Source organism: Camellia sinensis, chromosome 11 (assembly GCF_055761805.1).
Source record: "Camellia sinensis isolate YWXY chromosome 11, ASM5576180v1, whole genome shotgun sequence".
Lineage (NCBI taxonomy): Eukaryota > Viridiplantae > Streptophyta > Magnoliopsida > Ericales > Theaceae > Camellia > Camellia sinensis.
The window spans coordinates 129905614-129918710 of record NC_138971.1 but is presented as its reverse complement, the minus strand read 5'-3'; the positions used below and the strand labels follow the sequence as shown (position 1 = coordinate 129918710).

The following is a 13097-nucleotide window of genomic DNA, read 5'->3' as shown; positions in this document are numbered from 1 at the left end:
TCACATCATTATGTATGAAAATTATGTGTTTCCAACTAACGTCTCCACAAAACTAGCATCTGCTAAAAAAACAAGTTCCTAATCTTAAAAAATTTGTATTCAATAAAATAATAATAATAATAATAACAATAATAAATCAAAAAAATTTATCTACAATGAATGTACACAATCCAATTAAAACAAGCAACTCAATTATAGGGGCAAAGATAAAGAATGTGCATAATAGTGAAATGTTAAAATAAATAAATGAATAAAATAAAACAAGTTAAGCAAACAGAAAGATAGGGGTCGCAAAATGCAAATCCACGGGTCATTATTTTCACATGCTACCAGCTCTGCCAGGAGTAGTTTTTGTCGTCGGCTTAATTTTTGCAATGTCAACAAGGTCTCCAAATAGCTTATCCTCTGGCTTTGTGGGCCTTCCAGGCAGAACGTAGGATGGAGTGGATGTCTGGTAAGAAGAATCTCTCAAGACACCATCGTCCGTAACAGACAGCCCTGACATTCTCTGGTCAAGGAACTGAGCGTTTTGTTGCTGACCGTATCCATACCCATACCCCGCCATTTGGTTGTTATACATCTGTTGAGGATACATTAAAGCAGGCAGCCCAGATTGCATTTGCTGCGGATACACACCCATTGGCTGGTGTCCTCCAACCAGCTGATTGCTCTGAATAACCTGGTTATTGATTGCTGACAGATGACCGGTTGTGATTGGCTGAATATACATGCCCACCAACTGATCGTTACCTTGATGCATGCCACTTGGAACTGGTTGGGAGTGTGTGACAACCACCTGAGTAACCTGCATTGGTGGAGGACTATTGTCTGATGGCTGAACTTCCCACGGGGGTGGTGGCAGTGAACTACCGCTCTGAGCACCTGAGGAACGTTGCACGATGTCAAATGATAAAAGAGTAATTCCTGTACATTTACATTCTCTACAAGGAGCTTGCCTAAAGCCCTGCTAAATTACTGTCGGTCAGATTCACGAAAATCTTGTGAAGATGTATAATCCGTGAATTTTCACAAGAATGACTAACAAGCTTAGGGGTCAAAATGGTTCAGATCCTAACAGCCCGCCTACAAGTACATGCTTATGTTCAACCAAAACCTGGAGTATTTAACAAATGAGTCATGAGGCCTCCAAACCCAAGTGCCAAACTCTTAAAGCAGAAGTAGGAGTAGGAGCGAGAGCGAGAGCATCAATTTGTGAAATGTATAAGACTGAGGGAGCCTCCAGAGCGTCTATATGTTCATATATGTATGTACATCTTGTGTGTAAGATGTTTTCTAATAATTTTGTATAGCTTTACATTTGTATAACTTAGGTACAAAAGTAACACGCCAACAAACCATTGTCAGAAACAGAAAATTCCAGCTACATGGCAAGTAAACATCAGTCAAAACAAAATTCATGAATTTCCCAAGACAGATCTGCGAATTTGGGGCGATTTCACTCCCAATTCACATATTCGCGAATAACAGCGCAATGTGGCCTTTTACCTACGCAAGCTAGGGCACTTAGCTCCTAACCCCAACCGAGGAATGTAGGATTCTAGGCTGTATCCCATTTTCATCAATATGATATGACTAATGAATGACTCATGGAAAGGGGGCAAAGTGTTAGTAAATTAAAACCTTAAGAGTGAACAGTGTAATAATGCCTAACTTGTGGGGCTCAGTGTATTTTTTCCAAACCTCAAGGGAAGGTTAGTGTAATTTACCCTAAAACTAATAGCAAATATTTGTACTGATACAATATGTAATTACAAGAAACCATAAAATTTAAGGTAACACATAAAATTATTAAATAATAAAAGCTATATATGTTATTAATATCTATAGAAAACTATAGAAAGATAACCAGTAGGCTAGTTAGCAGGAGAAGGGAAAAGACCCAAAAAAAAAAGGTTTGCAGGAGGCTCTAAACCAAGGTTTTAAAAAGCGGCCGCAACCGTTACGTAATGCCGTTACGTAATGGTTCTGGTAGTTACCGCTACCCATTACGGCCGCTTTTGCAGTGTGATTGAGATTCACAGGTGTATTGGCCATAGCAGCTGCTATAGCGGTCGTAATGGTGCTGTAACGGCCTGTTACGCACCATTAAGTAACGGTTCCGAATTGCTTCTTTCGAAAAAATACAAAAAAAAAAAAAGTTAAAAATGGGGGAAGAGAGATAGAGGGAAGATAGAGGAAATAGAGAGAGTGAAGAGGGAAGATGAAAAACATGTTATTGATTTATTGAAGTTATAAGACCTATATTATTCTATTCAGCCGCTATCATTCAACCATGTTGTTTGTGTGTGTCTATCTATATATTATTTAATAATAATAATAATAATAAATCTAAACCAATTCCAATATTTATATCAGTCCAAAACGTCAAACCAATCCCTTAAAATTAGTAATACCGGGCAGGTTGACATCGCGGATGACAATTCCTAACTATCTGACAGAGCATAAGGTGATTGCGAAGCTTGAATCTGTAAGAATGCATGTGAAGAAGATCTTTGAAAATAAAAAATGCTTATAGAGTGGTTTAGAAGTGCACCATAGACCGGCGAAGGTGGCTGCTGACGTGGGGACATCTGTCCATTCCAGGCAGGATTAGCACCTTGTGAGTATGGTGACTGCTCATACTGAGGTACCATCATGTTTGGGACAATTCCGTTGGGGTAAACTGAGGTTTGTGGATACTGAAAATTCTGATGCTGCTGATATTGTGGCGATGAGGGGTATGCTTGTCCAACTGGAGAAGCAGGTTGATTATTGTTAATTTGAGAAAACATGTCTACAAGAGCGAGGGCATTGTGCTGACCAGCTACAGGACTGGTCTGGGGTTCTCCCAAAGGAACAATAGCTAGCGAATTCTCTGCCGAAGGCGAGTTGAAGTCATCTCCACTCAGAAGGTCCATTTTGGGATTAACCTTTGTTGAAATTGTTGGCAGACCATTAGTGGCAGGAAGCTGCTGCTGTTTCCCTGCACCAGCATTGGAGGTGGATCTGCAGAAAAATCCAGGTGTTTACTGGTTAGGATAACCAGTGGCTTCATTATAAAGGATATGAATTTTCTTAAAATTTCGCGCTAGGTTTGATGCTTAAGCCATATCAAAATTCCAACCTCTTCATACGATGATGAGGAGAGATAAGGAAGAAAAAACAAAACTCAGCTGCTCGGGAAGAAAACAAAGAACTTTAAATTTTTTTTAAAAATTGTTTCAATATCATTAGTATGGCGTCAAAATAGAAAGTCAAAACATCAGTTCTATAATGAGAATAAACTCACTCAAGTCCTAGATATCCATTGCATAAGTCTTCCAAAGTTAACGATTCAGTCAATCATTTAGAAGGAATGTGGCATCTAATTTCCCAATTGTCTAGCCATTGGCTTTCTAAAAAAATTGTGCAAAACATAAACACTAATGTTTTGACATCTATGAACTATACCCAATATAAATTTTCAAAAGACCAATTCCAACAATAACTGATGTATCAGGGATATTAGCCAACACAAATACTGCAAAGAATAAAAATTCAAATAAACTTATTTTACCCCCCATCAGAATGTTTACTGTCTCCTGTGTAAATTAGAGGAGCATCCAGATTCACCAGTGCTTGAACAGGTTCAGGCTTCGGTTTCTGTGTTTTGGCAGAAATTCCTGAGACAATGGATTCATGTTTGGCTAGTAGTCGCTGCAAATCGTCATTCAGTGCAAGTCCTTGACATAGCAGTGATTCGTCCCTGCAAGAGGTATATGAATAATGAATATACATAGTGACAACAGCATTGGTTGCATATAAAGAGTAAGCTGTAGCATCTACTACATCCAGTCCCAAGGCATTTTCTTATTGTACATAACGCTTGTTCATTTATAAATCAAAAACCACACACATAAATACATACATGCACACCCAACCCCCCACACACATAGAAAAAGATATGCTAAAAGGGTATCAATTAGAGACCTACAAGGCAACACAATATTATCTCGACAGGCAAAATACAAGTAACTACCTACCTGAAAAGGATTGAGTACAGGGTCTCACTAGTCGCCCTTAGCCAAACATTTATACCTGAATTTTGTTCATCTTTCCGCTCTCGAACCTCTTCTTATAAAAGGCAAGTGAAGATCAACCTATGGAAACCTTCATCCTTGTTTCAACGAGTATGTGAGGTCAACTGTTAAGAAAATAACCAATAATACAAGGGGACTTGCCCCAGGTTCAAAAACAAAGTTGGAAAGGAGGCTATTTAACTCTCAGGGTTTGAAAATCAAAGCTCCATCTTACACCCCCAACGATCTCCAATCCAAGCACTTTTTCCACATTCCAATAGAGTTCACTCTTCCCAGGGCTTCCACACTCCATAATCAATTTTCCACACCCCAAAAGTGTTTCCGGCGTGTAAGGGCACTGGCGATACATGTCCTAGTCGCGTCCTTTGTGGACTGGACGGTGCTGTTGGGCCCGTGGGACCCACCATAGGTCTTGTTTCTATAATCCGTATCGTCAATGTGTAGAGCTCGTCAAATACTTTATCTCTAAAAAAATCATGTTGATTGGATATCGATAGCTACTCGATCAGATCAGATTTTTGTCAATAATTTATTTTGAACATTATATTTACCGTTAATAGAAATATGATCCGATCAAGTAGCTATCGATATCCGATTAATGTGAATTTTTACAAAGATAAAGTACTCAACGAGCTCTGCACATTAAATGGTTTGGATCATCGAAACATGACCCGTGGTTGGCCCCCATAGGCCCAACAGCACGCTTCAGTCCGATCTTGGACTGGAGAGAAGTCTGGCCCTTCCTCTTAATGCACACATCTTTTTGGTTTGGAAATCAACTTTCAAATAAAACTATTTGGTTCAAAAATCAAGTTTTAAACAAACTATTTGGTTGGAAACCAACTTCCAAACCAAATAGTTTTGTTCAAAAATCAAATTCTGAACCAAGAATTCGGAAATTAAGTGTGTGAACTGAGATAATGTAGTGTGTGGAAATAGAAGCTCCCTATAGAAGAGCAGCTAGATGAAGCAGGGTGAGGCATCCTTTGGGGAAAGCATCCTCATAATTAAGTGAAACATGTGAACAACTAAACCAATCCAATCAAGGGGGGTAACGTGGCCTCTGAAGTGTTCAAGGTTGTTGGGGGAAGGTCTGATTCAAGCCTGTCTAGGATGTGGATGTTGTTATCTGCAATATTCCCTTTGGGTTGTAACTCCTTTTGTTAGGAAATGGCTGTCTGATTTATTTTCCTAATAAAGTAAAAGGAGAAAGGGAAAAACGACATACAAGATTGATTTTAAAGGAGCACTAAAATTCATTATACAAATGGCCATAAGCAGTAGGGTAAGTAATACAAGGCCTTACGAAGTCGAGTTAACAAGGTGTACCACTCTTTGCTTGTATGTGCGGCATTGATCCACCAAGTCAACAACAACCTCCTGCCTAATCCCCTGCAAAGTGAAAATATGATAATTCAACGCAAGGATTGACTACCAGATTTAAGAATGTAATGTGTAAGAAATTTGCGAGGAAAAAATAATAGGTCCAAGACATATAGACTTGTTAATTTTAGCATTATTTCAGTCCCTTAACAAACCAAGTATCAGACGGAGGTTTGACCAAGTCTAAATAGCCCATTATTAGTTCAGTATGTTGGATGTTTTACATAGAAGTGCATCATTAATGTAACACTACACCAGAATCTTCAACCAGAGAAAAAGAGGTGATAAAAAATTAGGCCTTGCAGCTTATAGATTGGGAAAATACCTCTTTGTTCCCCGGATCTATTGCATTCAACATTTCTGAAAGAACATCCATAATACCTCGTGCATTCTGAATTTCTGTCAAGCTGGCAGAAAAATTATCCATTAATGACATAACCACAAGTAATAATAATCAACTCAGTAGAAGATGCAAAAGAGTTTTACTGCAAACTAGCACATTTAGTTTGTGCTGATTCAAATCCTGTTTCCTCTAATCAATGAAGAGCAGAGAAATTAGTTTGTCAGGGAAAAATTGCAACCATAAAATAGAAACAACAAAGTGACTAGTATAAATTAGGGCTGCAATGCAAACAAACCAAGTTGTTCACAAACAGCTCAAGTTTGAACCAACAATGGAGTTCAAGCTTGTTTATCTATAAAAGTAGAGACCATGTGTGCAGTTCCAAGACTAGTTTGGTTACACAGCTAACCCAGAACAGGCCCAAGCTCATCTCATCAGGATTGACTTGATCATTTTTTCATTGACATGTATTATTAAGGTTGTGACATACAAAAAAATCTGCAAACCTCATAAGATGCAACTATACTCCACTAGAGGGGAACACATGCTATGCACATGTTCATCCCCTCATTGGATTAAATATCTCATACAGTTATTTCCTACTTTTTTTATTGAAATTTCCTGTCAAACACTCATTTGTTGGCTTTATGTAATAGGACAGATTATCAACGAAAATACGAGAACTGTGCCACAATTGCTCATCATCTATTTATGCTTTACTCCACGAGTGAAGAAAGAATTGAATGAAGACAAAAGATCAGAAGTTAAAGATGCATACAGCTTCACTACAACACCTGATCACCTAACATGCGTATAAGCAAAAAGTTCAGAGGGTACTCTTTAGAAAATGCATATGAGGAATTAGAATTGGTTTCCCATCCGAAATTGTTTGAGATCATTTAGTTTAAAGCTACTGGAAAAGAAGCACCAACTGGCAAATTGGGGGGAGTTTGCTACACTGATAGATTGGGTGTTAATTACTGAATTATCTTTCTTTCAAACAGAAAAAGAAAAGGACGCAGCATTTACCTCAACGTTGGAAACTCAGCCTCTGCAGAAGACTCAGCCGCTTCTTGCTGATATTCTCGAGCCCGAATATTATGTGGATATGATGTTAGAGGCTGTGATTGTGGGGGTGTAAATACAGGTGCAGACCTTTCAGTTCTCGGAGGGAATACTGCCCCAGCCCGCTGAAAGCAACAAGCAATTTGAATCAAAGAGTTTAAAAAACGAAACTGGTTGTCAAACAGAATATACAACAAAAGCCACAAAATAACCAAGTGACAGTGTCACACCTACCAAATGGTGTACATAAAATATTAATACCTAAAAACATTGAGTTCCTTACTTCTCAAATCTGACAAATACTTAATTAGACAACTTACCAACAACTCCTGGTATGCGGAATAGTATTGTGGATATCTAGCCCTAGACCCACCAAAGGCTTCTTGCCAAGAATCAATTAGAATCAATATCTTCTCTTTCACATGAAAATCAGGCTATAAAAACAAACAAAATATTATATTAGAAACAGTTTTAACCAACAAATCAAAATATTCATACATACATAGAGTAGCAACAATGGTAGAAGTGATAGTCTAACCTTCTTCTTCGCTATTTTCACCATGTCATAAAGCACATCTTTCTCTGCGACATGCATGTGGATAAGGTCCCCACAATTCTTTATTATTGTCTCCAATAACTAGAATATGGTAAACAGATCAAGCAAACCAATTGAGTCTTCTGTGAGAAAATGTTGTGAGAATGACAGGAGTAGGTTGCACTTCATTCAAAAAAAAATCAAACATCAGAGAATTCATCTCTGGTTGCAATCAAGTTTCCAGCAGAAAAGGCCAACTTATTCATACAAGGGATATGAATCAATGGATTTTCAGTCAATTGAAAAGTGAAGCTAATTCAAAGGTTCTTAGAATAATCAATTAGAGGTGCACACGGTTTGGATGGTTTGGTTTTGAGGAAATCGAGGAACAAAACTTTACCTAACAGTTCTAGGATGTTGAAAACCAGACCAAACCGTTGACACCAATAAAACCAGACCAGAACCAAATTTGGTTCTCAGTTCCACAGCTTTCGAAAAAATTATTGTAATTCTTGCTTTAAAAAAAATACCTAAATCAGAAAGGCCCAACTTAAAAACCTCTTAATAAAAAACACATAAACCGTTATCAGAAACAAATAATTTGAAACAATTAACCTTTATTTATTTATTTTTTAATTCAATTCAAGTTTGATAGAAAGAAAACAATAATATCAAGGTTGACAGATAAATAAGCAATACTTCAGGTATAAGACGGGTGGTGCTGGATGGCTCAATATCCCTATCTCAAATCAAATTGAATGTCACTTCTAATCTTTTTATTTGCAAAAAAAATCAAATTGAAAAAGACCCTAACTAAATCAGAAAGGGAAACTAAAAAACCCTGACTCAAAAGTTGAAGAATGCAAAAAAATTGCTTTACTGATCAGAGTATAGGAACGGGGGGGGTGCGACCATGTGAAAGAGAGTTGCTGGTGGTGGTGGACGGTCAGTGATGGCAAGATCGTCTACTAAGAGAGATGGAAGAGTGGCTACAAACCAATACAAACAAATCAAACCAAGTGAGGTGCATTAGAGTCCCTGGTGGTTGTGGAAGTTTGGTGGCAAAGGAAAGCAAAGGTGGTTGTGGGATGAAAGTAGGCGCACTGCGAGTGAGAGAGATGGAGCAACAGTAGAAGCAAGGAGACTGTAGAAGGTTGGGGGTTGCTTGAAATTTGTCAAGTACAGGCCCTTCTTTCTCTATTCAATCCACGGCCTACCTTGATACACCTATGTCACAACGGCTGATCTTTTGAGTGAAGGAACCCCAGGCATTGGTCAAGAGAGAGAAAAAAGAGAATCAGACCGGGGTTTCCTGGATTGACTAGATTTCTTGCAGAGCCCTATATAATCAATTAGATGGTAGTAAACCATTATTTACAGTCTTCTTGGCAAGCCTAATGGAAAGTACATCTACAAAAACAAAAATTGTAATTGAATATGATCCTTCAACTAATATCAGCCAAACTAACAATATGGGTAAGCTTCTTAATGCAACACCATAAAAGCTCTAACTTCTGGTGATGCAGCACCCACAGATGCAATGCAAGGTTATTTGGCTGCTAGGATTAGGTTTAGTGAAAGATTGGCCAAGAGTTGTGTACGGTTTAAATTGATAAAGGTTTGAGCTTGTGAAGAGAAGACTCTGGTGGCTAAAATTAAAGCTGTTCAGGGCTGTGAGCCATAAATTAGGGTTCAAAAGGTTGGGCTTTAAGGGTTCGTTGTAAGAAAAAGTAAGACTTAGTTAATAGGGTAAACAAATTATGATTGCAAGCCCCACCTAGATGCTCCTCAACGGAGCAAGATTAATAGAAGCTTATGCACTTCCTACAAGATTTATTAGATTGGCCTTCAACAAGATGCTACAATCACTAGACAGTCATAACATTTGACCAAATCAATGGCAGTAATTGTTTTGCAATAAACTGTTAGCATGCACACTAAGCAGATTATAAACGTTTTCTGATGCCAAGAATTTAAAAGTAACCAATATTTGATTGTTAAAAGTCAAACTTGATGATTACAGAAATATGAACATCACATAAGGGAGAAGCAGAAATAAAAATGCCCATCCCAAACATGGAAAAAATAATTCACATAATTGAAAAGAAAATGTAGTAGTCTTTTCTGAACTTACTGTCAAGGCAAGAAGTTGAACTTTCGGATTCTTGGTTCCAAGGCGCTTTTTTATGCCTTTTACAACATCCTTTGATTGCCTGGTGAACCAAAACCAAATTACTGGTACCCATTACAGAGGAATCAACCCCAAAAAATTCAGCACTAATATCAACATCACAAATAAAAACTTTCCCAACTAGAGAAATGGAGCACAAAAGAGCAAATAACAACACTCTCAATATGCATAAAAGTGGTAGATAGTAAGTGCGCTCATCTCAGAGGATGAAACATGCATGAACATGTGCATCTGCAAATGACAAGTAATTTTCCATCAATGTAGCATTGCTTGACTGCTCTCCAACTTTTGAAAGTTCAAAATGCATCCATGGAGACGAAAGAACAATTACTAAATGAGAGACTAAAAGTAATAAATGCAAATCCAACACAGCATAGTCATCAATTCTGTCTTCTTGTGAGGATTTGCTAGTCAAAATCTGTCATTCTGCTACCAAATAAAATGCTGTATTCAACCTTGATTCTATCTACTTATAAAGCACTTTAGACACTGAGGTTGTTCTGGTTAGTCTAGACAAAAAAATGTTTTTCTTTTTGCTATAATATTAAGCCTCTGCCAGTATATCTTTGTGTAGTGTCATAGAGATATCCAATGAAATTTTGAGACAGCCCCATGTCAGTTCATGATTGGCCCATCATGCCATTGCCGAATTTGATCCCTAGTTCATCATAGAAAGAGAACAATATGACTCTTGATTCCATGGTCATTTTCATCTAAAATAATAATTTTCATCCCAATGTTAGGCAGCATGGTCATGCTTCTTAGGGTAGCATATCCATGTTCATTCATGCTTGATGCATAGTTATCAGTCCTGTACCAGTCAGCATACTATCGGTGTATTTTGGTAGACTATTTTAAATTTATTACTGTAAATATTATATATTGGGTCTTCTTAAAGTATGTTGAGAAAGCTTAAAAAGATTATGCATTCTTTAATGCACACACTTTCATATAGAATGTACAAAATTTTTAAACTCATAAAGGCCAAGAGTACTTAGTAAAATTAAAGAAAACCCAACATCCCCAAATGCACAATTACTTATTAAACAATATTTGACCACATTTATAAAAGTTTTTTTACAAAATATACCACTTTTAGTATTAAAGTGGAATCCTTCATTTTAAAATAAAACAATTTAAAATGTGTGGATGCATAAAAAACAAATTAATAAATAAATAAATTATGTAACTATTAGGTTTGACTAACATGATCCACATAATATTAATCCATATTTATTTCACTAAAAATTCATGGCATGTAAGTTATTTTAACCTTAAGCATCTTTAGAAGAAAAAAAATTAGAGGAAAAAAGGTGAGAGACATGTTGGGTCTGATGGAATCTAATTAAATCTTATTAAAAATCATATGATCACCCAAATAATAACAAATCATGCATAACATTGGTTATTTTCCTATTAAAATCATATGATCACTAAAATAACAACAATTTCTAATAACTGTAGTTTGTGTCATATAAGAAAATTAGTACTCATAATAGTGGTTTAAGCAATTATTGGAAAAATCATATCAATCTTGACATAATAATTTAATTTTAAATGTTATTGTTAATGGCTTTTAGCAAGGAATTTGAAGGAACTCTTTTGGTGCTTTCAGTGGAGTAGTGAATGATACAACTCAAGCTAGTAACAGGTAGTTCTTCTTCTCTTCCTTTATTTCTCTATATTTTATTTTAGTTGTTCTCTTATAATCAAAAGGCTTGGAAAACCACTTCATGCCTTCCCTTCTATTAGTATCCATCTCTTTTCTAATTGGGTAAATTACATTCACCTCCCATGAGATTTGAAGGAAATACAATTAGCCACACACTTTTGATATAATTACACTGGCTTCCCTCAAACTTTTAATTCACATAATACTTAGGTCCTTTTTCATCAGTAATTTGTGAGTCGTATAAATTACTGGAATGTATATTTACCATTGTTTATTTTATTGTTTATCCACAATCTGCATTACCTTACTAAAAGGGAGGTCAATGTAATTATGCAAAACTTGTGGGGCTAGCTATATTTTTCTCAAACATTAGGAAGGTGAATGTACCCTTTCCAATTTTATCCCTTCTTTCTCTATCATTTTCTCCTTACTTCCATCCTTCATTTGGTTACATTGCTAGATAAATTATATGATAAGATAATCCAACTGAATACGTTTGAATATCTAGAAGGAAAAAAAAAAGAAAAAAGAAATGATTTGTTAAGTTAGGAGAGAAAATAAAATAAGAGAAGAGATTAGGATTTCTCCACTTCTTGTTTGGTTAGACTGGAGAGAAAAGAAAAGAAAAAATTGTAATTTCTCTCCAATCTTGTTTAGATAGACTACATAAAAAGAAAAGAAAATAAATCTTATATTACCAAAATAACCTTTTACGACAATTTTGATATTTCATAAAATTAGTAATTATCACATTTCTTCTTGCTCCCAATCTCTCCAATCTTGAAGTGATTTAGAGAAATCAATTTCTCTCCATTTCATTTTATTTCTCCTCGTTTCCCTCCTCTTAGCAATCCAAATAAGTGATTAACATCAAGAGAAATTCATTTCTCTTCATTTTTCTCCAAATCACTCTCCAAATCACTCAATCCAAACGAACTGTAAACGTTCATTCTTTAACAATTTAAAAACACACACACACACAAACACAAACACATTCTCCAAAAATCCTACATTATTCAAACAAATTCTCCAAAAATAATCCATGAAAACACCAATAAATCATACAACGTTCCAAATTTGCAGTTAAGATGCTATTAATTGAAATTGATATGAAACAAAAAACTGAAAAAAGAAGCGAGAAACGTACGAAGGATCATGATTCAAAATGTCGCAGATCTCGATGTTCAATGCCCAATCTGGACCGATGAGCAAATCGGTCGTGGCTCGTTCCACCATAGAATTCACCATATTCGCTTCGAGATGATCGAAATCAAACTAGTGAAATGAATTTCAACCAAATCAAAATGAAACAATGGATGGAACAGTTCTGGAACCATATGTCTCTCTCTCTCCTGAACTGATTGAGAGAATCTCTCTCTCTCTCTCTCTCTCTCTCTCCTCTCTACTGTAGTTTCTCTATCTAAAACTCTTGCTACTCTCTCGCTAGTTTCTTTCTTTTCTGTTATGATTCAAATTTGGCAATTTAAATCAGGACACGTGTGAAGATATACATTGTTAATGTCACGACGAGTGTGTCGTACTTGGGTGTACGTATTCGATGATAGCGATATGGTTTGAAAAATGATTGGGAGAGAGCTCAAATGGGAATGGACCCACTGCGATAGGATGTTTTGATAGTGATTTTATTTTATTTTACTTTTTTATACTCTGTCACATTATTAGAATTCTAAAATTAAGGAAGAAATATTACTGTTTATATGATTTTGGTTGTCCTTTCGAATTAACACCATCTCCAACCCATTAAATATATAATATTTGTTAATTAAAATGTTTAATGTAATTTATTTTTTTTAATTTTAATGTCTTAA

The 13097-nt window shown here is 36.2% G+C and overlaps 1 protein-coding gene across 4 annotated transcripts; it reads right to left on the bottom strand.

The window, feature by feature from the left end:
- Window positions 1-74: 74 nt before the first annotated feature.
- LOC114313512 (TOM1-like protein 9) lies at window positions 75-12748 on the bottom strand. 4 transcript variants are annotated; one of them, XM_028259893.2, is made up of 10 exons: window positions 12416-12748; window positions 9540-9618; window positions 7409-7507; window positions 7191-7304; window positions 6835-6995; window positions 5788-5869; window positions 5386-5471; window positions 3557-3745; window positions 2555-3006; window positions 75-882 (listed from the first exon to the last, which is right to left on the bottom strand). In XM_028259893.2, exons 1-10 carry the CDS (start codon window positions 12514-12516, stop codon window positions 320-322), a joined length of 1926 nt encoding a protein of 641 aa, XP_028115694.2. In that variant the 5' UTR covers window positions 12517-12748; the 3' UTR covers window positions 75-319. The 4 variants fall into 4 exon arrangements, with proteins under 4 accessions (XP_028115694.2, XP_082750907.1, XP_028115695.2 ...); XM_082894781.1 differs by having other exon boundaries at window positions 9540-9827; window positions 12416-12546; XM_028259894.2 differs by lacking the exon at window positions 3557-3745 and having other exon boundaries at window positions 12416-12723.
- Between the last annotated feature and the right edge of the window lie 349 nt (window positions 12749-13097).

Excerpts from the sequence above, each read along its gene's own strand:
- LOC114313512 (XM_028259893.2), bottom strand. The coding sequence starts at position 12,516 with ATGGTGAATTCTATGGTGGAACGAGCCACGACCGATTTGCTCATCGGT. Across the intron at positions 7,305-7,408 it reads TGAAAATAGCGAAGAAGAAG|CCTGATTTTCATGTGAAAGA; the intron begins GTTAGACTATCA and ends TTGTTTTTATAG. Across the intron at positions 6,996-7,190 it reads CCGCATACCAGGAGTTGTTG|CGGGCTGGGGCAGTATTCCC; the intron begins GTAAGTTGTCTA and ends TGTTGCTTTCAG.